At 43.1% G+C, this 24093-nt stretch overlaps 1 protein-coding gene across 5 annotated transcripts in view; it reads right to left on the bottom strand.

Moving 5' to 3' along the window:
- TBC1D8 (TBC1 domain family member 8) overlaps positions 1 to 22843 on the bottom strand; it is a 51238-nt gene extending 28395 nt beyond the window's left edge. The window contains exons 1-4 of one of the 5 annotated variants that reach the window (XM_027894814.1): positions 22672 to 22843; positions 8877 to 9032; positions 2815 to 2933; positions 817 to 1045 (exon numbers count right to left, since the gene is read on the bottom strand). In XM_027894814.1, the coding sequence (XP_027750615.1) occupies positions 817 to 1045; positions 2815 to 2933; positions 8877 to 9032; positions 22672 to 22798 (631 nt within the window). In that variant the 5' untranslated portion in view covers positions 22799 to 22843. Of the gene's footprint in view, positions 1 to 816; positions 1046 to 2814; positions 2934 to 8876; positions 9033 to 20122; positions 20293 to 22671 lie in introns of those variants that run through there. The other 4 variants (XM_027894815.1, XM_027894816.1, XM_027894812.1 and 1 more) reach the window with 4 other exon arrangements.
- Between the last annotated feature and the right edge of the window lie 1250 nt (positions 22844 to 24093).

Here is a 24093-nt window from a genome sequence, read left to right as displayed (position 1 = left end):
TCCAGCAGAATAAACAGGACTTGAAATGTTAGTAGTTCGTGCACAATCTTACTAAACAGAGAAATGCTATAGAGTTTATATAGCTACATTAATTTTTACCATCCTATGTCTATTACTTTCATTTTTACCTTCTAGTAACTGTTCTGACAGGCTTTTCATAATCACACAACCCTTCCTCTGCAGAGGAACACCATGACCAAATTTTTACAACTTGCTGAACCATCTGAAAGTCTAAAAACTCCAAGACACACTTAATGTGACCTTCCTGCACTGCTATTCAGAAACACAAACCCCTCAAATGCTGTTGTTTTTCCTTAAAAGCTCTGAATTTTCAGCTGGTTCTCCAGGGCACAGCCTTTTTTTGTTTCCTGGGCTATTTTCAGGCAGGCAGCTGGACTCAGGCATCCCTGGCCCCACCAGCCCCTTCCTCTGCTGCCCTGCAGCAATGCAAGGATTCTGCTTCCCCACCTGCAGGAGGGACCTATCCTTACTCACTCTTTTCAGCACTGAAAGTCTCTATTTCAGAATCTGTAGGAAGTCTGTTGCTGCTTTGCCATGGCATTAAAAAAAAAAAAAAAATCAGATAGCAACTATGTGTGCTCTTACAGTGTCGTTTTTGTTACTGGATTCGTACTAAAACATGAAGACTGAAGTGAAAACTTAAACAGGATCTTTCAACTGAACAACAAAAAATTCAGAAACTAAACGTCAGAGGTGAAGTAGGCTTTTCATAACAATTCTGGCTATTCTTCCATTTAAATGTAGTTATATTTATACCTCTCCCCAACATTAGGAGTCTTACGCATTTACACTTACATTCTTTGCCCAGGAAGAAAGAATAAAAACAGAGATGATTGATGCTCAAATAAAGCCAGCCTTGCCGAGGAACTTTTCCTTTCCAACAGCAACAGGAATAATAGGTGATCAACTTCTCTGCTTCAGGAAAATTAAACCTGGATTCAAATTTCACCAGGGCTTCTCGAAACTTCTCGGGGTCTTCCTCCTGCTCAGCGAGCTTGCTGCTCGTTTCCTCTGCAATCAGTGCCTGAGTCCATAGTGAGACAATGTATTAGGATAAAGCTACAGCATTCACAGTCAGGCAAGTTGCTACAAGCTACCCATTCAAATTTTAATAATGCAAACCTTTCTCACAAAGAAATTCAAGTTGATTTGCAATTTTCACATATGGGGAAACTTCTGGTGCTTTCATCTCTCATACATTTTTAACGCTTCCAAAGCAAGGTTTCTGAGGCCGTTTTTAGATATAACATTTTTTCAATGAGTCTGGCACAACCATATATTTAAACTTTTACTATGGCTTATGATTGCTCTTATTTGGTATGTACAGATCAAAAGTAGAGTAACAGTTGTGAATACTGACCAGTACTACATGCATATGAAGAAGCAAAGCAGTCAGATGTGTCATTAACTTGAGAGGTGCTTGGAATCATTAAAAATATGGTTTCAAGAACATCTACATAAATAGAATTAAGATTACAGATTTTTTAACAGTGGTATTACAACAAAGGAGTTGCAATTACCAAGCTGTCCTAATACTGCTTGGCATTTAGACTACAGCAGGTACAAGGGTCCAAAACCTGGACTTAACATTAACTAATGAAACCTGAAGAATTTTAAATATGTGCTATGTTAGATAACAGGCTGCCACAGTGTTATGAAGAGAGATTAATTGTACTTGGTCCTTTCACTGTGCCTAAGACAAAATGCCTTTTTTAAAAGAAAACAGGATTAAAAACTAGGATTTCTACAGCAATGTTTTGCCTCCATACCCTTCTTCCCCATATTCTGAGCCCGCTGAGATCACAGCAGCAGGGCTGAAATTCACCAAAAGCACTATCTTCCTATGAAGTTCCAAACCAGAAAAGGGGCTACGGGGGGAAGAGCACCCCAGTAAAACTCTTAGCAAGGAAAGGCTTGCAGTGGGACCCGAGGCACAGCAGTCACCAGTGAACCCACAACCCCACCAGCCATCACCATGCTCCTCTTGGAGCACGTATTTCACTAAAAGCAGAGCTCAGAACACCAGGCTTCCCAAATTCTACCCCACATGCCATTATTATTTTAAATCTGGTCTACAGTCACAAAATTCCTTTACATTTAAAATTATTTAGCCGTCCAAACGAATGCTCATTTCTCCAACTCTGTGGCCAGGCAGCAGCTTCACGTGCCTGGCCACGACCCCAGCATTCTGCAAAGGCAGTGGCGGCTTCTGTGCCAGATCCTGACAATGCAGGTGCTGTTGCACAAGGGCCTTTTCTCCTGTCCCTGTGCTGGGGGGACTGAAGTGGTGCCCACATGGGTGTGCAGATTCAGGCCCCGTGGCTATCACCTGATGTCACCGCTGAGCCCCATCAAGAGGGACAGATGTGTGTAAATGGGCAGGAGAAACTGATGGGTTAAAATGAGGAAAAACACGCGGGATAGGAGGAGAAACACAGCAAGGAGGAAAAGCTGAGATACAGGAAGGGAAGGTATTTAACATAATGTTTTGGAGAGATGGAGGAACTGAAAACAGATGCTGAAGACAGCTCGGCTGAGTATCACAGGGGAGAGAACAGTGAAGCTGGAAAGGGACAAGTGGGATAAACATTAATTTAGATACTTCAGTTCTGAGATGTGTCCAAGAAAACCTGAGTACAGATGCTGGCAACATCGAGTGCAAGAGTCACACAGAAAACTAAAAATGTTTAGATGGTCAAAACCAAATATGAATGACAACAACTTCATGATATTACTTTTAACAGATGACAATTAATTGGAGAGGGAAGGGTGAAAGTGAGACAGTTTCCTTACCTTCACTTTCCCTTTGACAAAACTAACAATATCTTCTTTATTGTCAAACACAGACAAAGTATGGAGCAAGTTTTGTTCCAGCCATTCCCAGTGCTGGTTTATTTCCTCTGCAGTGGCACCTAAAAGAGCAAAAAATAGTGTATTGAAACTAACCCTCCAAAATAAAATTGCAAGTGGAAAAAAATAAAGTAACAAAATGCACTATTTCATAAAACTGAACTTTCAACCTCAGAATTCTTAGTAGCAAACAGGTCAAAAAGGTCTCACTCATGGCAATATAGTTAGAGAAAAACAAAACCCTCTTTGTTTTAGAGAATTAGTTTTAGTACTTTTAGTTTTATCTTCCCGAATGCTCTCAGCCAGCAAAATGCTGCATTAAAAGTCAGAGCAGAAAAAATAGCAAAACCTAATCCTGAGCTGCTAAACTGCAGCTTATTCTGATGCAACATTCCTTAAAAGCGGCCACTGGAAACCTTTGATTTATGCCCTGTTCCCAAAAGTTCCTGATCTTCCTGTCTCCCTCCCTCAATACACACATGCACACACACACCCCAAACAGACATGCACACCCTTTAGGAGGAATACATATAATCTACATTCTATTTCAGAAGCTCTCTATAATCAGTAAAGTACTTTAGAATAAGAGAGTTTGGTTCAGCATCACCTAAAGGTTCTACAAGAGCACAGTTCTGCTGTTTGGGGAAGAAATAAAGCAAATAGAAAATGTTTGAAAAATACAGATTTGAAAATCTTTAAAGCTTCTTTCTCTAAAGATTTATGTGAGAGTTTTGCTGTTCTTTTAAATGTAGTGTGTTCACACTAACTCCAGAAATAATATTTCACTATCTATTTACTTTGGCTCCTTCTACTTGAAACTGAATTGTCTGTGCATGACACAATGACAGAAAAGTTAGAACAAGACGGGCACCACACAGGGCCATCAGGGGAAAACCTGGCCCCTCCAGATCTTACTGGTCAGTGACTAAACATTACAGGTAAAAAAGTAAAGGCAGAAATAGTTTCCTCTCCTAGTGCCGTGCTTGTGGAAGAAAGAAGTTGTTGGATGTAAGAGACACACAAATCACAGATGAATGCAAAAATAAAATGAATTTCAAATAGAAGACCCATTATCTCAGGATTTGTTTTGTGTGTAGATCAGAGATACATCATGTTGCCTCACAACAACAACAACAAAAAAAGATAAATTTAAGTAAGGATTTTCCACTTTCCTCTGCTCTGTTTTCCATGCAGAATGCCAACTGGCAGAGAAACTTTCCAAGTTTTAACGTCCCTGACAGGAAAGTCTTGTAATGGAACTTCATAAATATCATTAATCAAGGACAGATTAAAAAAAAAAAAAAATCATGACAGAAAAGACATTTAAATGTCCTTTAGGTAAAGAAAACAAATTATATCAATAGTAATTTTATACTGAAATGGCTGCAAAAAGCAAATATTGAGTTGAATTTTTATTTCTGAACAATCTAGAAGATACCAAACTCTATGGGAGAGCTGTCGGGCTGCCTCTGGTGAAATCAGCTGTGAGCAAGATGCCTTTCGGAGCAGCATCCACACTGTTGGGACTGCTCTGAGCCTTGGTGCTGGCAGTGGCTATATCCTACAGGGGCTACTACAGTCCTTCCTGCCTGCCTCCATTGGTTCTGCTAAAATACAGAAAGATCTTTTTGTCCCTTTCATTTGGTCAGGTCAGCTCCTCAGCTTTTTGGATCCTTTCTTCATTTCTAATTTCCATTTCATGCTTTAAAGTTGTCCAGTGATTAGACCCAAGCACTGCCAATATCTTCTCTTCCTTATTCCTCTTCCTGTGCTGCTCCTCAGCATTTTATTCCACCTTTTACTCACCTTCTTCATCTGCCTATGCCACGTGTTTTGTCTAACCACTGCCTCATTCCTCATAATCTCTTCTTTAAACCCATTTCTCACCAATCCCTTTGCTTTCCCTCTCCTAAAATCTACTTCATTTGACTGGGACTTGAGTTTCTGTTTTGCCCAAGAGCCTTCTCAAAGGAATACTGTAAGTGGCTCTACATTAGGGCCAAGATGAGCCTTTTTTTTCCCCCTGTACTGGTATAACATGACTAACCATCTGGATTGAAACATCTCTGCCAGAACAGGCATGCTGAGATTTGCAGAAGTCTGTAACACAGAGATGACCATTATGTATATATTATCATTTAAGCCCACAGCTCCTGGAACAGAGGACTGCCAACATAAAATTAAATAATGTCATTTTAATTAACTGCCTACTGACCTGATGGCTATCTGTAATGAAGTTACACTGGGAGACTGGAAGGAGTTCCTGGAGCTGCTCCTTGCCCATTCTGTAGAGCAGCAGGAACCTTAATTCACTGCCCCCTCCAAAGCCTGTAACAGACTTTTAACATCATGTTTGCATGAAGCACTTTGCTCAGACAGGGCAGAGCTGGGTGAGCAGTGACAGCCACTCCTGTGTGGGGAAGGTCCTCCTCCAGCTTCCCAAGAAAGCGACTGGGTGATATTCCTCTGATTCCTATTGCCAGCACAAGCTCTCCCTTGGACACTCATGTCAGGGTTTCACAGCAGCAATATTATTCAGAAACAATTTCTGCTTCCAAGGTTCTTCATTTCTGTGCAGCTCTGGCAACCGTGTATGACCTACCCACGCAGCATACAAAACAGACCCCTCTGCTTTCCCTCTGCAACTGTAAATCTCATTTTCTCAAGGATGAGCATCCATTCAGAAGAGCCAAAGAGAATTTTAAAAAACATTAATCAAATAACTTTATCTCAGCAAAATCCCTAATCATTCCAGCCAAGCTAGTTTTTGATTTGTGGTTTCTTTAATGCGGGAAAAAAAAAAACAAACACCAAATTCTGTGTGCAGTACAAGTGGGGACAGGGCAAGATAAGCCCCAGAAAGGAGTACTGCATATGTTCAAATAACCAAGAAGCCCATGACAGCAACATTGAGCTTACTTTTTCAGTGAAAGCTACCTGGCTTCAGCAAAGGACTGTAACAGCATGACGCTCTTAAATTTCTCCATGAGATGGCATTAAATATAAGAAGGAGGGAGGTAGGGATAGAAAGCACAGAGAAATTGCAAAACAAAGAAAACCCAGCCAAAACAAAAACAGCATAAATAGACTTTACGCAACCTTCTTCACACACATCTGGCCCAAGGAAAAATTCCCAATATTAATGGAGAATGTGCAGAGGGCTCACTGCTGAACCAAGGAAGAATTGCTGAATGAGCTTGTACAGAGGAAAGGGATGAATATATAAACTGCTTTTTCCATTTACAGGACTATGTCAAATGCCATCAACAACATGTCAACATTTACATTAGCTATTTCACGGCTTGATCAGTATAGGAAAGAATAGAACAGAATAGAACAGAACAGTTTAAAGTTGGAAGGGATCTACAACAACCACTGAATGGGTCAGGTTGGAAGAGATCACAGTGGGTCATCTGGTCCAACCTCCCTGCTCGACAGTTCTTGAATATTTTCAGTGAGGGAGACTCCACAGCCTGTCTGGGCAATCTCTTCCAGTGCTCAGTCACCCCCACAGTAAAGATGTTTTTCCTCATATTCCAGTGAAGCTTCCTGAGTGCCAGTTTCTGCCTGTTGCCTCTCGTCCTGTTGCTTGGCACCAGCAAGAAGAGCTTGGCTGCATCCTCTTGACACCCTCCCTTCAGATACTTATAGATGTTGATGAAGTTGATGAAGTCCCCTCTCAGTCATCTCTTCTCAAGGCCAGTTTCCTCAGCCTTTCGTCATAAAGGAGATGCTCCAGTCCCCTCATCATCTTTGTTGCCCTCCACTGGACTGACTCCAGGGGCTCCATGTCTTCTGAGGAGGCCAGAACTGGACACAGCACACCAGATGTGGCCTCACAGGGCTGAGTAGAGGGGCAAGATCACCTCCCTCAACCTCTGAAAATGCTCCTCCTGATGCACCCTAGGATCCCACTGGTGCCTTCTTGGCCCCAAGGGCACATTGCTGGCTCGTGGACAGCTCTTTTTCCACCAGGATCCCCAGGATCCTTCTCCAAAGAGCTGATTTCCAGCAGGTTGGCCCCCAGCCTGTGCATGGGGTTATTCCTCCCCAAGTGCAGGACCCTACACTTGCTTTTGTTGTATTTCAGAGAGTTCTTCTCTGCCCATCTCTCCAACCTGTTGAGGTCTTTCTGAAGGGCTGCACAGCCCTCTGGGCAATCAGCCACTCCTCCCAGCTTCGTGTCATCAGTGAACTTGGTGAGGAGGCATCTGCCCCTTGATCCAAGTCAATGATGAATAAGGTAAATACTGGGCCCAGTAACCTTGGGGGACACCCCTAGTGACAGGCCTCCAACTAGATCCTGTGCCACTGATTACAAGCTTTTAGGACCTACCATTAAACCAGCTCTCAACCCACCTCACTGTCCAGTCATCTTGCCCACACCTCCAGAGTTTGCCTCTGAGGATGTTGCAAGAGACAGTGTCAAAAGCTTTGCTGAAATAGAGGTAGACAATATCCACTGCTCTCCCCTCACCCACCCAGGAAGCATTTTCATCGTAGAATGCAATTAGGCTGGTGACACATTATTTTCCTCTGGTGAATTCATGCTGACTACTTCTGATCACCTTCTCGTCTTCCATGTGGACAGCAATGGCCTCCAGAATGAGGTGCTCCATCACTTTTCCAGGGACTGAGCTGAGGCTGACTGGCTGGTAGTTCCCTGGGTCCTCCTTCTAGCTCTTTTTGAAGACCGGGGTCTTCAAAGATATTTGCTCTCTTCCAATGCTCAGGCACCTCTCCTGATCACCACAACCTTTTAAATTGATCATGAGTGGCCTCGCTATGCTCTTCGCCAGCTCTCTCAGCACTCATGGATGCGGCCCATGGATTTGTGTATGTCAGGTTTCCCAAGGTGTTCTCTAACCCTATCCTCCTTGACTGAGGGAAGTCTTCCCTCCAACATTCCTCTACCCTGGTCATCTGGGTCAGAGATCCCTGAGAACTGGACTGGTCAGCAAAGATTGATACAAAGAAGGTGTTCAGTACCTCTGCCTCCTCTGCATCCTCTGTTACTATTACTAGTATCTTATTAAGGTCTCGTATCCATTTAGTAACAGGCCCACATTATCCTTTGTTTTAATTTTGTTATTGATTTATTTGAAAAACCCCTTCTTGTTGCCCTTGAAATCCTGGGAATCATCTAGTCCAACTGCCTGACTACTTCAGGGTTGACCAAAAGTTAAAGCCTGTTATTAACAACATTGTCCAAATGCCTCTTAAACACTGACAGATTCGGTGGGACATCAACCACGTCTCGGAAGGAAGCCTGTTCCAGATTTGACCGTCCTTTCAGTAAAGAAATGCTTCCTAATGTCAAATCTAAACCTCACTGGTTGCAGCTTTGAACCATTCCCAAAGAAAAACTGCTGTAAACTTCAATGCTAGGATTTTATAGATGGGAGTAGAAGGGATAAGGACAGCCCTGCAGATTGGCCTAGCAAGAATAGGACAAATGGAACTACTGTGTCATAACAAGGTTGCTGCAACACATGTCGATATCACTTTCCTGAAGATAAGCTCAACTTTCAGAGGTTGCAGAAACACTGTAAAAGGGATTAGTGCACAACAGACCAGGCAGTTAGACACGCCTCACTGCAACAACCTCCTAAGTCATGTAGCATCTTCCAAAGGTTCCAGTTATGTTTCATAATATCCAAGTGTGCGAAGACATTTCAGAGTAAGCAAGTGGAACACTTCAGCAGAGAAAGCCTAAACTAAGTTTCTTGCTGTAAGGGACTATTACTGCTCTGCAAGAGATAGAAACTTAACAAAGCAAAACATCCTTAGCGACACAAGTTTTCTACAGAAATTTAATGTTCGTAGGAAACACCTTTTTGTAAGTCCTATCTGGGTTTTTAACCAGAGGTTAATTTGGTTAAACAAGCTATAGGCAATAGCTTTCCACACACACAAACAACTAGCTGGGGTTACCTTGAGCTTCCTGGACATGCAGACACTGACCATGCTCAGAATCAGTTTGGGGTTTTCCGTCTGTGACTCACCAATAGCTACGGCCCAGTAAACTTCTGATCCGTTCAATAACTCACCACATGCAATGGCAGAGTAAACCTGTGAGCCGGGAACTTGCAGTAAAATTCGAAATGGAGCGACGCGTGCGTTAGAGTCTAACACGGCGTCCAGGGCACCAACCAAGCGACCTGCAAAGAAAGAGGGGGGAAAACAGGATTACCGCCAGTTTTCATTTCTGTAGCCTAAAAGTCATTTCACATCTGAAGACATAAAATTAAAACACAGAACGTAACGATAACGATTCTTCCCCAGTTTTATGCTCCAATTTACAGATGCTCAAAATGGACAAGGCAAACCAGATTAGAAGATCAAAAGCATATAGAGTTCTTTGCACTTCAGGTTTTGCTTCACATATATGTATATAACCGCAGAATCGAAGTGGAAAGACCTGAGGGCACATTAAGAAGTTACCGTTCCAGCCCCACTCTGAAGCTGGATAAATACACCTATGCCATAAGTGGTGTTTGTCCAACCTGTTCTTCAAAACCTCCAATAACCAAGATGCAACTTCCCTAGCTAGCCTCTTCCACTATTTTCATTAAGTATTCTTACCAAGGAAAAAAATCAACCAAAACAAAACTACCCCAAACAAACAAGCCACTCAACCAAAAATCTTAAACTTTCTTGCTAAAAACTAATCTTCCCCCCTGGAATATGGAGAGTAGTTGGCCACAGGCACTTTTGATGTTAATGCTTGACATAATGAAAAAGTATCATCATGGTTTCCCATCCTTTAATGATTTCTCTTTTTCTAAAGAAATCCCAATCACTTCATCTCTTTCTTATAGGTCATATTTTTCAAAAAGCTCATTTTTCTTAGGCTTAAACTGGAATCTCTCCTGCTTATCTTTAAGAATGACACTCTAAACTGAACCTGATGCTCACTGCTACTGAAGTCTCAGCCACAAGCAGAACAGGTCACCTCCTGAACCTTACATACATGCCACTCTATCCAAGAAAACTCGTGGCAATATCCCACTGTAAATCAGCAGGCAAACCCGTTTTGAAGAACTGGAGCAATTCCTGCCTCCAAAAAAGACTTTCCTGGTCTGGAGGTCACCTGAAGTTGCTGGCCTTTCTTGCTACCCATTCCCTCAAACAAGCAAAATCAAGCTATCCATGAGAAAGTCATCTGAGTGCCATGATTTGCATATTAAAGTAACTCAGATTTGGCTTATGGTGCTTACAAATAGCAAATCAGGAGTAACTTTATATTCAGTTCCCCTGTGCATCCTGCAGAGACACAACCTCCTAGCAAGTAATGGCTTTACCGTGTGTGCTTATGTCACTAGAGTATCCAGGAAGTTCTCTGCAATACTATGTTTTCCCTTAGCACATGTAACCTTTCCAACCTGTTGTATTTTTGTTCCTTCAACATTAACCCAAAACTTACAAAAGGTACTACTCTCAGCCTCCAAAAGGTTTGCCAGCCCTTGGCACCACATGCCATTTTAAAAACGGCATTCTCCAGTCCATCACCTAAGTGATTTATGGAAACCATGGAGACTTACAAAGTCCTCATCCTAACTGCCTTCCTACTTTGACCACAAACCACAGCTAATTAGTTCAAATATAGTACAACAAAACAGCATTGTAAACACTTTCTGGTCTAAAGGTGTGAGAAGCTTACATGGAACAAGCGTCAAAAACCTTCCGAGAGTGACCCTGCATCCATACTCACTGCTGATGATGTTTTCAAAGCCAAGTAGAAACTGGGCAAAATACATCTTAGAACTGTACAGCAAAATATACTTCACCAGCATTTTCTTCTCACCTAAATACGTGACCAGATGTTACATCCATCTATTTAAAATGTAGATCTGAATTTGGAGACCAATAATACGTAAAATATCTGGAATTGCTAAATGCTGTCCCATAACTACAAGAAATAGACATAAAAATTCATGCTAGTATAAAAGGTACTAAATTGCCTGTGCTCACAGAAAACAGAGCACCAACTTCGGTGGGCAGTCTTCAAAACAGCTGGATTAAAGCCAGTAAGAAAGCATCAAATGATGCAGAGACCAAAACAGGGTTTAACTCTCAAAAGACTTGATACATCATGAGAAAGAAAAAGAAGAAGAAACTTACGAAGCACTGTGCACGTTTTTCCCTGATGACAGACCTAGGAGAAAGATTTCCTTTCATTTCACTAAAGTCAATGAACAGCAAGTGCTACCAAAATTGCTAGAGAACACTTAAAGAACATTTGATTTATGAAATACCTTTTTCTTTTTAGAAACCATGGAAAAACACATGAAAGCACAGAAGGAGCTGCAAAATTTTGGTTTACTTCTTAGCCTGTACAAAATTAATTCCTTTTTCTCTTCCTGAATAACAGACCAGAAAAACCAATTCCTCTTCTCACTGTTTACTTCTGCTTACAATTTCCATTTTGCTTACGAACTATCAAAAAGAAACCCTTTCCTCCCTTGACTGTACAAAGAAATAATCACCTCCCCTGTCTAAACTACCCATAGCTAAAATATTAACTAAAGATGATAAAGAGGAGCCAGAACTAAGAATCAAAGAGAAAAAAAAAAAAAAAGAGTATGGGCTGGCTCCATTATGAGGGCTTTGCAAGGGCACAGGAACCCCACACCTAAATCACTCCAAGTCATCACTGTGGCTGACAGGGAGTCCTGTCACATCCTACCTCTGCCAGGAGGGTCTGCAGTGGGGTTACATCAGAGGAAACACAAGGGGCAGCAGGGGAAAATAAAAGCAAGTACTGCTAAAGTTGAGCAAGGACAAAGAGCGGGTCCGATTCCCATGTGTTGGTCTCATCCAAAAATAAAGGAGAGGCTGACAGAGGCAGAGAATGGCGAAAAAAATGCACTAAGAGTGCATTTGCAAGAGCATGAAAAGGATTCAACATTAATATGTACACCAAAGTCTAACAGCATAATTTAGTTGAAACTGTCATAGCATGAAAATAACAAAAACTAGAGGCAAAATTTTTCCAATGCAAGTTGCGTCCTACTCATTTGGGTTAACTTTTGAATCATAGCATTGGAAAATAAACAACCTAAAAATCCCTAAACAAACAAACAAACAAGAAACTTTATGCAGCATGCTGATTCTGAAACATGCTTTGAAAAATACCAAGCCTGTGAGCAAGCACCTTTGTAATAACATGTCCTAATAGTTTGCTCCACGGAAGGTCTTTTATAAAACAGAATCTATTTATAAAATAAAAGGGTCTCTGTCTTGCAAGTACATATAAATTATACAAAGGGTCTCTGGCTCACATGCTGATGCATCAGCTTGCCTTCGGTCAGGATGATGCAGACCCCTTCTGCATCACAGGAAACAGTGAAACCATTTATACTGCAGGACAGTAAAAAATAAAAGGAAACAGAAGCAGAAGGGGAAAAGGAAGAAGAACTGCTACATAGGTTTTCTTCCCAAAACTCCCATTATTTTTTTTATTTTTACTCTATATGGGACAAGAACTTTTGGGAGGAACATAAAATTCAGAGTACCTCTTCCCCTTTTATGAGCTACTTCACCAACTTCTCGTCTGCTTTATGACCTCCCTTTCAGGAAAAGCAATTAACCGTACAGTAAGTGTACTAAGGAAAGCTGCAGAAGTAGGTTTAGAAAGTCTTCTGCTAAAGACCACTGACAGAACATTGCAGGTTCCTCAAAAGGTACAAGTTTCTTTATGAGGAAAGAATATTTCCAGGCTAAAAGTCAGATGCAAATGTCCAGTGTAGTATGTACACCTTTGACAAATATGGAGCAGAAGACAGGAGAAGTGGAAAAAGATCCTTTTCTACTGAAATTATATGCTTCTCCTCAATAAATCTGATCACTTCAGTTGGAAGCTGGGTTTCAGGCAGGGCAACACCTACCTGTATTTTTTCAGGAAGTTTATAAAACATATCTGGAAAACTCACTATAAATCCCACACTTTACTCAGTAGTTCTTATTTCACTGAAACATCTACTTTCCTGCATATTTTGTTGCTTGAATACTGGAAACTGCATACCTCCAAGTAAAACAAGACCGTTACACTTCTGATTGCAAATCAATTTCTATCAAGTGTACATGCATATTATAGATAAAATAGAACAAATAAACTGGAGTATAAAAATTAGCAGGGAACCATTTCAAATTCTACAACAGGTAGGGACTGTCTCCCCTTTGCAGAGGTCAACCTGTAATCAAGTAGGACACAAAGAGGACATCATACACCATGAACTTATTGAGCATTTCTTCACACACACATACACACACACACAAATACACACACAAATCAAGGACTATAAGGATCAGGTTCTCAAACAATCACAAGTGCACCACTCTTCATCTTTGAAGACATGGTTCCTTATACCCCCACAGAAAGATAAAAGATTCTGTTAAAGCTTATCTTGTGTCATTTTCATAACTAATCTAGGAAAAGGAACATGTTTACAGTAAGTTAATTTAACACCAACTTCTACTAAACATACCATATCTTTCAAACTAAAGAATGCAGGCTCCTTTCCCAAATCACTGTTAATTATCTACATGGTATTTCAAAAATTGTTTTAAACTTCCAAGACACTGGGCAGAGAGCAACTAAAGCTGAACTCAAACTAAAAACTCGAACTGAAAAACTATCTATTATTTCCCTCTTTTAGGACAATATTCAAGAGACAGTCCAAGACACCCTCTACATATAGCAAGATGATTTCTCCTTACCTCCATCATATTCTAAAGGCCTTAAAGGGAAATTTTTGAGAACTACTCAAATGCCTTCCCATAAATGGGGTGGTCACTTCAGTAGCTGCAAGGCAGAGGGACCTGGACTGATCACTTAAGAGTTCGGGACCAGTAAGTAAATAAAACCTACCAAAAGATAAAATGAAAAGGCAAAAGTCCAAAGGTGTCATTGCTTTTTTTTTTTTTTGGGGGGGGGAGGGGGGAGAAGAAAAAAAATTTTAAAAAGCAGAGTTAAATCTAAGTCTAAGTCCCAAGGAAGCCTGCTGTACCACAACATTCAGCAATGTTACCCTTTCAGTTTTACTTTGTTTTTAAATAAGACATCTGGTCAGGACAGCCAGGATCTTTTGTTTAACATGAACTCATAAATTCATTACACAGTGAGTAGTGAAAGTCAGTGTAGTTCAAAGAAGAAACTATATGTGGTACCTGCAATAAGTTGGTAAGAAATTCCAAGGGCACTTTTAAAATCTGTGGAACAGCAGGTCAGATGCACACACACAGGCACCTCTTCCCACCCATTTGCCATAGCCCTGAACCTCCCAAATGAAGCACTTACACTCCCTCTCCCAAAATCAAAGGGATAACAGAGAAGATAGAGTATAGCCTGTGTCTCCAGCATCCTAGGGAACAGCTTTAGTCACTGTACAAGCAAATTGACCACTGCAGAAGTTAGAAGGAGAGAGAAAATTGTCCTTTCACTTCTCTTAAGTCTACTTGGAAAAAATAAAAAAGACTTGAAACTTCCATCACACCTGAGACCAGCGCAGCTGGACGGATGTGCAACAAGGCCTGACTTAAAAGTATTTCCCCATTCCAGTCCTTCCAAGAAAACAGGCAGAGGACCATCAGTGTACAAAGACCCAAACCAGATTGCCAAGATGCTTAGTGACTCCAAAGTTGAGGTTTCTCTCAGCCACAGGCACCTGGCACTTTCAAAGTAGCAGTGTGATGGCACCACTCAGTCGCTAAGGACTGGCTACTCTGCAGGGACTTGGAAAAGAGCAATTGGTGGTTACGCTCACTCATATCATGCCGAAGCCGTGTTTTAAATACTCATACCCCTCTATCTTTTTTTTCAGTCAGATTAGGTTATTTTTGTAAGACAAACCCACCAAATTGAGGCATTTACAATTACAGTCACAGCACAGCATCCTTCCAGGCTATCGCTCCAGAACAAAGCCATGAAGTGGAAAGTACGCCTTCCAATTCATCCCTGGGAGCTTACCACTGCTTGCTGCATCTGCTCCATCACAGAAAGCTGGGGATAGAAAGAAAAATAATGCCAACAGCCTGACAAAAGCTATACTTTACCGGAAAGGAGAAAGCTCTTCCCAGGAAGTGGAAGAAGCTAACAGCATAGGTTGCTTCCCAGTGGTTGCAGTTTTTTAAGGAGAGTTAATCGCTGCAAGAAGCACTCTATGCTGTTCAGGCACATGAACTGGGAGAAAAGAGCAAATCAAACAATTCAGACAATCATAAAAATAATTGGGGGTTTTTCAAGGACAGTGAAATCGAACTAACAGCTTCAATAAAGCAGAATTAATCTTGGGCGTTTTGAGGCAGAAAGCACTTCATACCCTGAATCCTAATTACCCTTCTTCACATAGCTTCCTCTATCCGCAATGATTTGCAAACAATTAGTCTCACAATAGCCATGGTGGGCAGCAATTAGCCACGCTAGAGGAGGTAAGCAAACTGGAATAGCCCACCATCAGGCAGAACACAGAGAGGAAAACCTGGATGTACCCATTCCCTAGCCCCTGCCATCCCTGTGCTCCAGCTGGTGGAGCAGAAAGCTGCTTTTCACACCAACCAGGATAAGCTCAGCCTGACAAAAGGGCACTCCTGGGACAGTACTAAAGAGCAGCGATTGCTTGCCTGACACTGCAAGCCATCTCAGCAGCTCTCCCTAAGACCAGTGTCCTTGCTGAGAGAGGGATGAGGGGGTTTATGAAGCTGACTCCCACTGGGCCTCAACCACCTTAACATGCAGGAGCCTTACTAGTGACCACAACCCCACGGGTGGCCCAAAGCAAGACCCATAGCTGAGATGCACTGAGGATCACTGCTGCCTCCTCTTACAGCACAGCCAAAGAGTGCCACACATCCCACAGGCACTGAGCCTTATAGGCTAAGGTGGAGGCTTGAGCTTACCTCAGGATACGGCCCAGGACAGTGGGCACTGTGGGCCAGTGGTGGCCCCCAGCATAAATGTTTGGGGACACCTTTCATACTACAGTGATTTGATTTCTCTAGAAGTTCAAAACACAGATGTTAAGCAGGCTGTTACTTTCACTCAGGACTCCTTAGAATACATGTTTTTGATGGATAAAAACACCATCAGTTATGCAACGCCACTAATGACAATGGCTTAATGTCTTGGCTTTACACCAGCTACGTTGTCTTCCTTTGCAAAATTATATCTACAGGTTTTGGTACAATACAGCACCCCTCAGAAAGTATTTATTATGCTTCTACCACCAGAAAAAAGTTGCAGAACTTATTTGGGTTAAGTAATAAGAAAAAAGGATGAAGGAGGACTCCTCCAACGTCTGTAGGAAGGCTCTGTTTCCTTTGTAATGATAAGGGCTCACCACACGCAGGCTCACCACACTCAAAGATAAGCACAGACAACATTAGATTTCAGCATGAAGACCTAATGCTCCAAGCATTTATTCACCCAGGGAAATACTCAACATCCAAACCCTTACAATACTTCTAAGGCAGGTCTTGCTAGATCAAACACTGCCACTAGGTAAATTGGTTTCTGTTGAGCTGGGACTTTTTTCAATCTGGCACGTAGAAATAAATGGTAACAAATTACTTAATCATTATTCCTAGTTCCCAGTGCTCCAGGGAAGGCGGACATGAGAAATACAAGTAGTCATGCATTTCACTGTGGAGGTTGGTGTCCCATGGTCCCCATGATTCCCATATCCCTGGATGTGATGCTGAGCTCTTGCACTGGACCACCACATGGGGAGGGAAAGACCATGCTCCCTCTCTTCTGGAATGGTGGAAATGGCATCACTGCCCTGGGACACTGGTTATTTCTCCTCAGCCCTGCTTCCCCATAGGCTGCTTCCCCAGGCGGGCATGTTGCCATGGCAGAGCACTCACAGCTGCTTATCTCAGTCCTCTGCCATCAGTCCAGCTCACGCCAAGCCTATTTTTATAACCCTGAAGGCCGCTGAGCCAAATGCTTTGATTCTCACATTACAAGTGAAAATACCTGAAACTGTTTTCCACCTGAAAATGGACAAGAAGATGGCATATACAAGCTGCTGCTGCAGCCCTGTAAATTATTCAAACACAAGGCACTAATTGGGGCAATATAAAAAAGTCTTTCACTTCTGCTGGCGTGTGCCATAAATAACACTGAATAGACCGAACCAGTGCTATCTAAATTCTGCCACCACAGACATCCTTAATAATTTTATAGAGAAGACATTTTTTCCTGTGAGGGTAGTGAGACACCGAAACACATTGCTCAGAGAACTTGTGGATGCCCCATCTCTGGAATCGTTGAAGGCCAGGCTGGATGGGGCTTTAAGCAGCCTGGTCTAGTGGAAGGTGACCCTGCCCCACGGCAGGGGAGTTGGAACTAGATGGTCCTTTAAGGTCCCTTCCAGCCCCCACATTTTATGATTCTCCTGCCTTTTCCTGTGTCACTTGGCCCCCACAGCAGGAAAATAAAAAGCCACCATAGCTGTTTACTGGATTAGTCTTGCACAAGTGGGTGGTCAATCGCTAAGTAGACACAACCCCACAGCCCCTCCTTTCCAAGCAAAGGTAATTCCTCACCTTTAATATTAGCATTTAACAAAATGCTAATATTTCAACACAAGCACCTGCATTTCACCTTCCCCATCTCGGCATTGCTGTGCCTTAGGATTAGGAAACACCCCAGAAAGCCAAGCAGAGGAGGCCAGAGAAGCACACAGAGATCAAGGAGGTGCAGGGGTCAGGAATCTGAGTGCCTGGTTTTGCAGGTAGTAGCCTGGCCCCCTGCTCGTATCCTTCCTTCCAGCTCAAACACTGTAACGGAGAAGCCATCCTCCTAGGAAAGAGCTTATAAGCATGCATTCTCCTTAAAAAAATGTTTCAGTAAAATAAAGAGATAAAAAAAGGGGAACAAAACCTGCCCATCTGAATTCCACTTGTGGGCAAGGCTAGATAACATTTTGACAAGAATCCAAGCTTTCAATGAAGTATGCAGATTTCTCCCTCTCCTGTGCAAGGCTTCAGAGAGCTGTTCCTTAAGAAAACAAAACCACGAATACAGACAGGGAGCATACAAATATCCTTTATTAATATGGCATCTTCCTCTCCTCAAACTGTTGCATTTGAAATAAAAGTGTTTGGTTGTGATTTTTTTTCATCTTTTTCTTTTTTTTCCACTCAGATTGAACATTTATCCATCCATAACTTGTTTTGGTATCCTGGACATATTTTAAGACAAAAAGTCAAGCCATTCTGAAGACTCTATTGGGACTGACCTTTTAATATGATTATAAGAATATGTTATTCACTTTGCCTTCCCTCCTTCCAGAAGGAAAAAAAGTTTGAACTCTCTATTAAAAATCCAAGTCTTCATTGTATTTTCGACCCTCCCTTGTAATGAACAGTTGCCATCTAAATGGATTCTCCATCTGAGTTGAAAGAATGCTCAACCACTGTGGTCCCCTTGCTGCCCTTCCCTAAAATAGATTCTATTATAAAAATTATTTACTTCAGACCTTGGGAGATGCACAAGGCTACTAAAAGCTGACGTATTGACAATGGTTACAGGACCACTTGGACAGGAGAGTATGAAAGAGCAGCAAAAAAAATTTTGCTTTCTTAATTTCCAGGAAAAAGACACAGAGCTTACCAACAGCCAGTTTTCTGTATGCATTAAAAAAATTAAAATCCAAACAAAGGGAAAATAAGAAAGAAAGGTCTTATAACTAGTCAAATCTCCACTCACAACCAAGAAGTACTCTGTAGATCAGTTCAAAAGCTATCACACTGCAAGAATTTTATTTAAAAGAAAAAATTAAATCCTAAAATGGGACTTCTATTTCAATTGCTGGCATATAGCTCATGGAAGTCTATTTGTCATGCTTACCACATTTATTTTTACTAAAGTAATAATAAGGTTCAGATTCACATATAGAAGATTCTTCTTTTTCCCAGTGTATTATCTTATATTTAGAGCTGTGAACCGTAAAGGTTTATATGAGTAGAAGAAGAAATGAATTTCCTTTCAAAATGTTCATCCTCTGTGATTTGCAAACAATGTAAAACCATATCCAGTTTGGAAAGTGCCCTGAGCTGAAAATGGAGGCTGGAAGAATAACAGGGCAAGATATCATAAGTAAATTAAAAACATGGATAAAAGAGGAACAAAACATAATCTTTTATTGATCTACTTCTAGCATGAAGTTAAAAAAGCACTGTATCTCAACAAGACAAAAAGCTACTTGAAACGAGAGTTCATTTCAAAGTCTTACTTAACCTCATTTATAAACAGGAGGATTCACAAGTGTTTGAAAGAATCCTGAGTGGGGTTTTATATGCTATAAGTGTGCAATGTGAAATATAAACAGCAACTGCAACGCTAGCTGCTTGGTAAGAAGGAAAAACTACTCTCAGTCCAGCACTCTTGATGAAATTGTTCCCAACACCTCCCAGAACAAGCAGTTTTGCTGTCAAAACGCACAAAACTAATCTAATCAAACAGAAAAGTGCATGAAGCTTTCAACATCCCCTAATAAAAAAGAAAGTAGTGGTTCACTTAAAGACTAAACCATCTTGTAGTATTTACCATAAGGCATTTGACAGTGTTTTTGACTACTGGCATCTCAAGCTTATCATTAATATGTAACCCCAGAACCAAAGATATTAGCAGTACGAAATCCAACTAACTTTGACTTGTCAGTCGTGGCTACATCACAAGCCTTTTTTGTAGAGATCACTAAAGGGCTCTCCCATTAGTCTAAGAAAATCCCAGAACAAAAAGAAATTGATGAGCTAAATAATTTTTTTTTTAGATCTATAAAAAATAGTTTTAAAATTAGTTATTAGTTGAAAAATCATTCCTGATTTGTAAAATACTTCTAAAACATTATCATTTTCCTTTCTAACACAGCTGTCAAGTAGAGATCCAGGTGAAGTGGCAAGTTGAACATTTTTTGAGAAAGAATCTCTCCTGGGAAGACAGAACACAAAATGTCACTGGTCAGGTAACAAAGAGCTAAATACAGCCTCCATCATTTTTTGTGCCCACTGCTTGCAAGCCCAGTGTGCATTTGGTAATTGCCCTAGGACACAAATTAAATAACAGTAGGAAATACAGTCTTTCACTTACAAACATCTGTTCAGAGGCTGACTGAAACACAGCACACAAAGAGACACAGATACAGAAGAAAAGCACATTTGTGAAAGAAATCTTCTCTAGTCCATCCTTCAGGAATTAAATCTACATAAAATATACCCTCCAGCTGTGCTAACCTACTCTTACCTAAAAGACAAAATGCCCAGGTAAGGAAGAAGAAGTGTCTAGAAGAAAGAAAGACATGCAAATATGAGAATTGAGCCATAAAACAGATGTCCCTGCATAGGCTCAGTGCAAATAGCATTTTGTAGCAACACGCACAAGGGCAGTTCAGGCGTAGCACCCTTCCACCTTGTTTAGAGCAAATTACATCTCGGGTGGTCTGCTGCCCCATTTACAATCTAATGAAATCTAGTCTTCTGGGGATTTTGTTCTTCTGATCCCACATGGGTCTAACACAGCTTGAGGATACACAGCCTCCTCCTCACCACAGGAGTTACGAGATTCTCTTTTACCATGGCACCTGCTTTCATATACAGGATCTTCACCGTTTCAAAACTTCTACCTTTTCATCAAATTTAACTGCAATTGGCCAGGGCTTATGTTATTAAAGGGAAAATAGATATGGACATTGCTCTCATTTAAGCTTTGCTTCCCTAGTAAAACAAACTTCTAACTTTCGGCTCTACTGCTTGGCAGACCATACTCTGAAATACAGCAGTGCTTTGCCCTTTGTATCTGCCAGTTTGGAAAAGCCAGGTAACAATAAAGTGTCTCTATAGTCATGTAAAGCAAGAATCAGGAGGTAAGCTTTACACTGAAAGCAAACAGTTACCAGCAAAACCAGCTGTTTCTCAGTACAGGTCTCCATTTCGTTCATTCCAAGTAAAAACTTAAAAAAAAAAATTACACTATCTGTCCAACTCCAGCTAGGCTTAACGCTCCATAACTCTTCTGTTTTGGTTCTAGGACTCAAATTTCTAAGCCCTTTTAAATACAAACATTTCCAAATGGTTTAAGAGACTGTCAGAACCCACAGTTGACTTGCAAAATGTGTGAGGCCAGAGCAGCTTTCCTTTGCCAGCCAAATGAGATTTGAACAAGTCCATGCACCGTAGATTCGGCAAGATGATTCACCTAAAACTTAACCAGAGAGAAAAGCATTTTGTTTGGTTTAAGCTTGCAAATTTCTGTAGTGAAAAGCTCAGACACGAGGCACTAACATTTGTGAAACTGAACCTCATGATTGTCCTGGACCTAAATCAAGCAGCTGTAAATAGCTATTTTTAACTCTGAAAATTAATCCACAGCGTCGTTACTGTCACAGAGAGTAGTCTGACTTCAACACAGGGGGCAGGGAAAAACACGAGGGTAAGCGTTAAACTCCCTGGGAACACTTCCATTTCATTAGTGATACATGGATAGCATGGGACCTACCAAGCCACAGTTAAGTTTTGTGCACTTTATGCATAGATAGGAGGATAAGCTCTGATTAAAAAAAAAAAAAAATTAAAAAAAATTAGAAAGCAGTATTATCAAATGGCAAGGGTCAAGGGTTCAGGAACAAAAGGTTTTAATGAAATAAATATCAAACGTGGTAATGCAGCTTCTTAAACACCGTAGAAAACACGGACTTCGAAAATACCTGACCACCCATTCAAATATATAAGCCACCATTAAAAATTCTGATTTTGGGAAGGTACAAAACAGCCTCGTCTGCTTTTAAGTAAGAACTACATTGTTAAACTATATTGTTTCTCCAAACCACTGTTTGTTTGAATTCAGCTGCTGATGTCTTTAAACCAAAAGTTTGGCCCGAATTCCCCACTCGACAACGTCAGTGCAGCCTAACGCAGCGTTCTCGCCGGAATTATTCACAGATCCACACTGCTGAGAGAATACAGCGTGATCCTTCTCCTCCGAATGTATCCTTCACTACACGTACCTGGAGTGCCACATGGATACACCGTGCCTGATTTACAGGCACATAAGCCGTAGCGCAATTAACGCAAAAAATAAGTCACAATCCACTTTTCCACATCACTGAATTAACAACCCCCTTCCCGTAATGTCACGTACCGTCCAAAAGCAAAGAGTCCTATATGTATTTATTCAGCTCTCGTTATCGAAAGGGCAGGCGAGCCGCAGGTTGCGGCCGGTCCGGGGGGGAGCAGGGGTGGCACAGCCCAACCCGGTGCCACCGACAGCCCCCGGCAACCCTCGACAACCCTCCACCTTCCGCCGCCGAGCCCCGGGACCCCGCCGAGCCCCCCGGCGGCGCTCCCCAGCCGCCGGCCGCGGCCGCGGGCATCGGCGCCGCTCCTCCTGACGCGCTCCGCGGCCGCCCTTAGTCACGCTGAACAAACCCGTCGGGAGAGGAGCGCGGGGAAGTAACAATAAAAGTGGCTTCAGCGCCGCTCAAGGCTACGAAAGGGCGAAGCTGCTCCCCGGGCAACTCGGGGGGAGCCAGGGCCGCCTACACTGCCCGGCCGACGGCAACCTCCGCACCGCCCGCGGCCGGGGACCCGCGGCGCCCCCGCCCTCTCCGCGCTATCGCCCAGCGGAGCCGTGCCGAGCCGAGCCGAGCCGAGCCGAACAAAGAGGCCGCTCCCCGCTCCCCCAGCCCGACCCGCTGGCGGCTCCCCCGCGCGGCCGAGTTCCCGCGGGGCAGATGCGGGGGGGACCCGCTGCCCAGCCCGGCCGGGCGCCCCGCCGACCCCCGCGCCACCAGGTACCCGTGAAGCGGCCGCCGCCGTCTCCGTGGCCCCGACGCCGCTGCAGGATGAAGTAGCCACTGCTCTTCTGAGTGACCCACAGCTTGAGGGCGTTCTTCAGCAGCACCTCCTCGGGCTTCAGCCACATCTTTCCCCGGCTCGGCGTCTCCCTCTCTGTCCCCTCCGAGCCCGCACCGCACCCGGGCCGCCCGGGTCACATCGCCCCCCGCGGGCTACGCGGCGCCGGCTCCGGCTCCCTCGGCGCGGGCCCGGCCGCCGGGGAGGAGCCGAAGGCGGAGTCCGGGAACGAGCCGCCCTTCCCGCGGAGTCGGGTGCTTTGTGCCGCAGCCGGGCAGGTCAGCTCCGCTGGGCAGATGCGGCGGGGGGCTCTGGCCGGAGTGGGGGGGAGCAGGAGGGAGGTCCAGGCTCTTCCTCTCAGGGGTCCCATGGCTCCCCGAGCCCCACACAGGGCACAGTGGGGTTCCTGGAGGATCCCCTGAGCCAGGCGACACCCGCTGTGCGTTTTACAGTGGCTGGGGTCCGGTCCCCGCACCCCGGCATGTGCCCCCCAGGTCCCGCACCTGCGGGCCTGTCCCACGGTCTCCGCCGCGGGAACCGCCAGGAGTACGGGAAGGAAAGGGTGCTCTGGCCTTGGGAAGAGATGGGGAGGGTTGGGGGACTCTGCTTTCCTGTTTCCTTCTCGATCTCAGCCTTAAGCGTGAGCCCGCAGCTGCATACTTTGATGTTTGAAGGCCAGCGCTTGAAACCTCGCCCCTCAACTGAGAAGTCAGAATCTAAATTTTACAGGGTTGGGTTTTTTCTCATTATAAGAAATAATCTGGCACAGCTTGTGGTTAAACTGTTAGCAGGATCGTTTGTGAACCTTCACAAGTGGTTACTGCTGCAGCACCTTATGTTGGTAATCCTCTGATACTGTATTTTACAACTTTATTAACACAGATTGCCATTAATGAGGGTGATGAGGCACTGGAACAGATTGCCTTGAGAAGCTGCAGATGCCACATCCCTGGAAGTGTTCAAGGCCAGTTTGGATGGAGCTCTGAGCAACCTGCTCTAGTAGGTGTCCCTGCCCATGACAGGGTGATTGGAAATAGATGACCTTTAAGGTCCCTCCCAACCCAACCCTTTCTATGATTGAAAGATGGCCAGTGTACTTTCTCTCAGTCACATTCCATTTCCAGTTAACAGCAAATATTAAATAATTTCTTTATAGCCACTGAAGTAGCAGGCTGCTAAACCTCCCTCCCTCCCTCCCTCACTCACTCTTCTAGATTAAAGACCCAAGTCACTGTTGGCTAAATCCCATATAAATTTCAACAAAGAAAGATCCCTCTAAGTAGAGAATTCTGACTAGGGAAAAAGATCTGAGCTTTGTTTTACCAACCTCAGCCTCTTGTTACATGACTTGTGAACTTCGCAACT

The sequence above is a fragment of the Empidonax traillii genome, unplaced genomic scaffold, assembly GCF_003031625.1.
Source record: "Empidonax traillii isolate 1590-97213 ecotype Southwest subspecies unplaced genomic scaffold, ASM303162v1 scaffold443:size705114, whole genome shotgun sequence".
NCBI classification, from domain to species: domain Eukaryota; kingdom Metazoa; phylum Chordata; class Aves; order Passeriformes; family Tyrannidae; genus Empidonax; species Empidonax traillii.
This window is presented reverse-complemented; position numbering and strand designations above follow the sequence as displayed.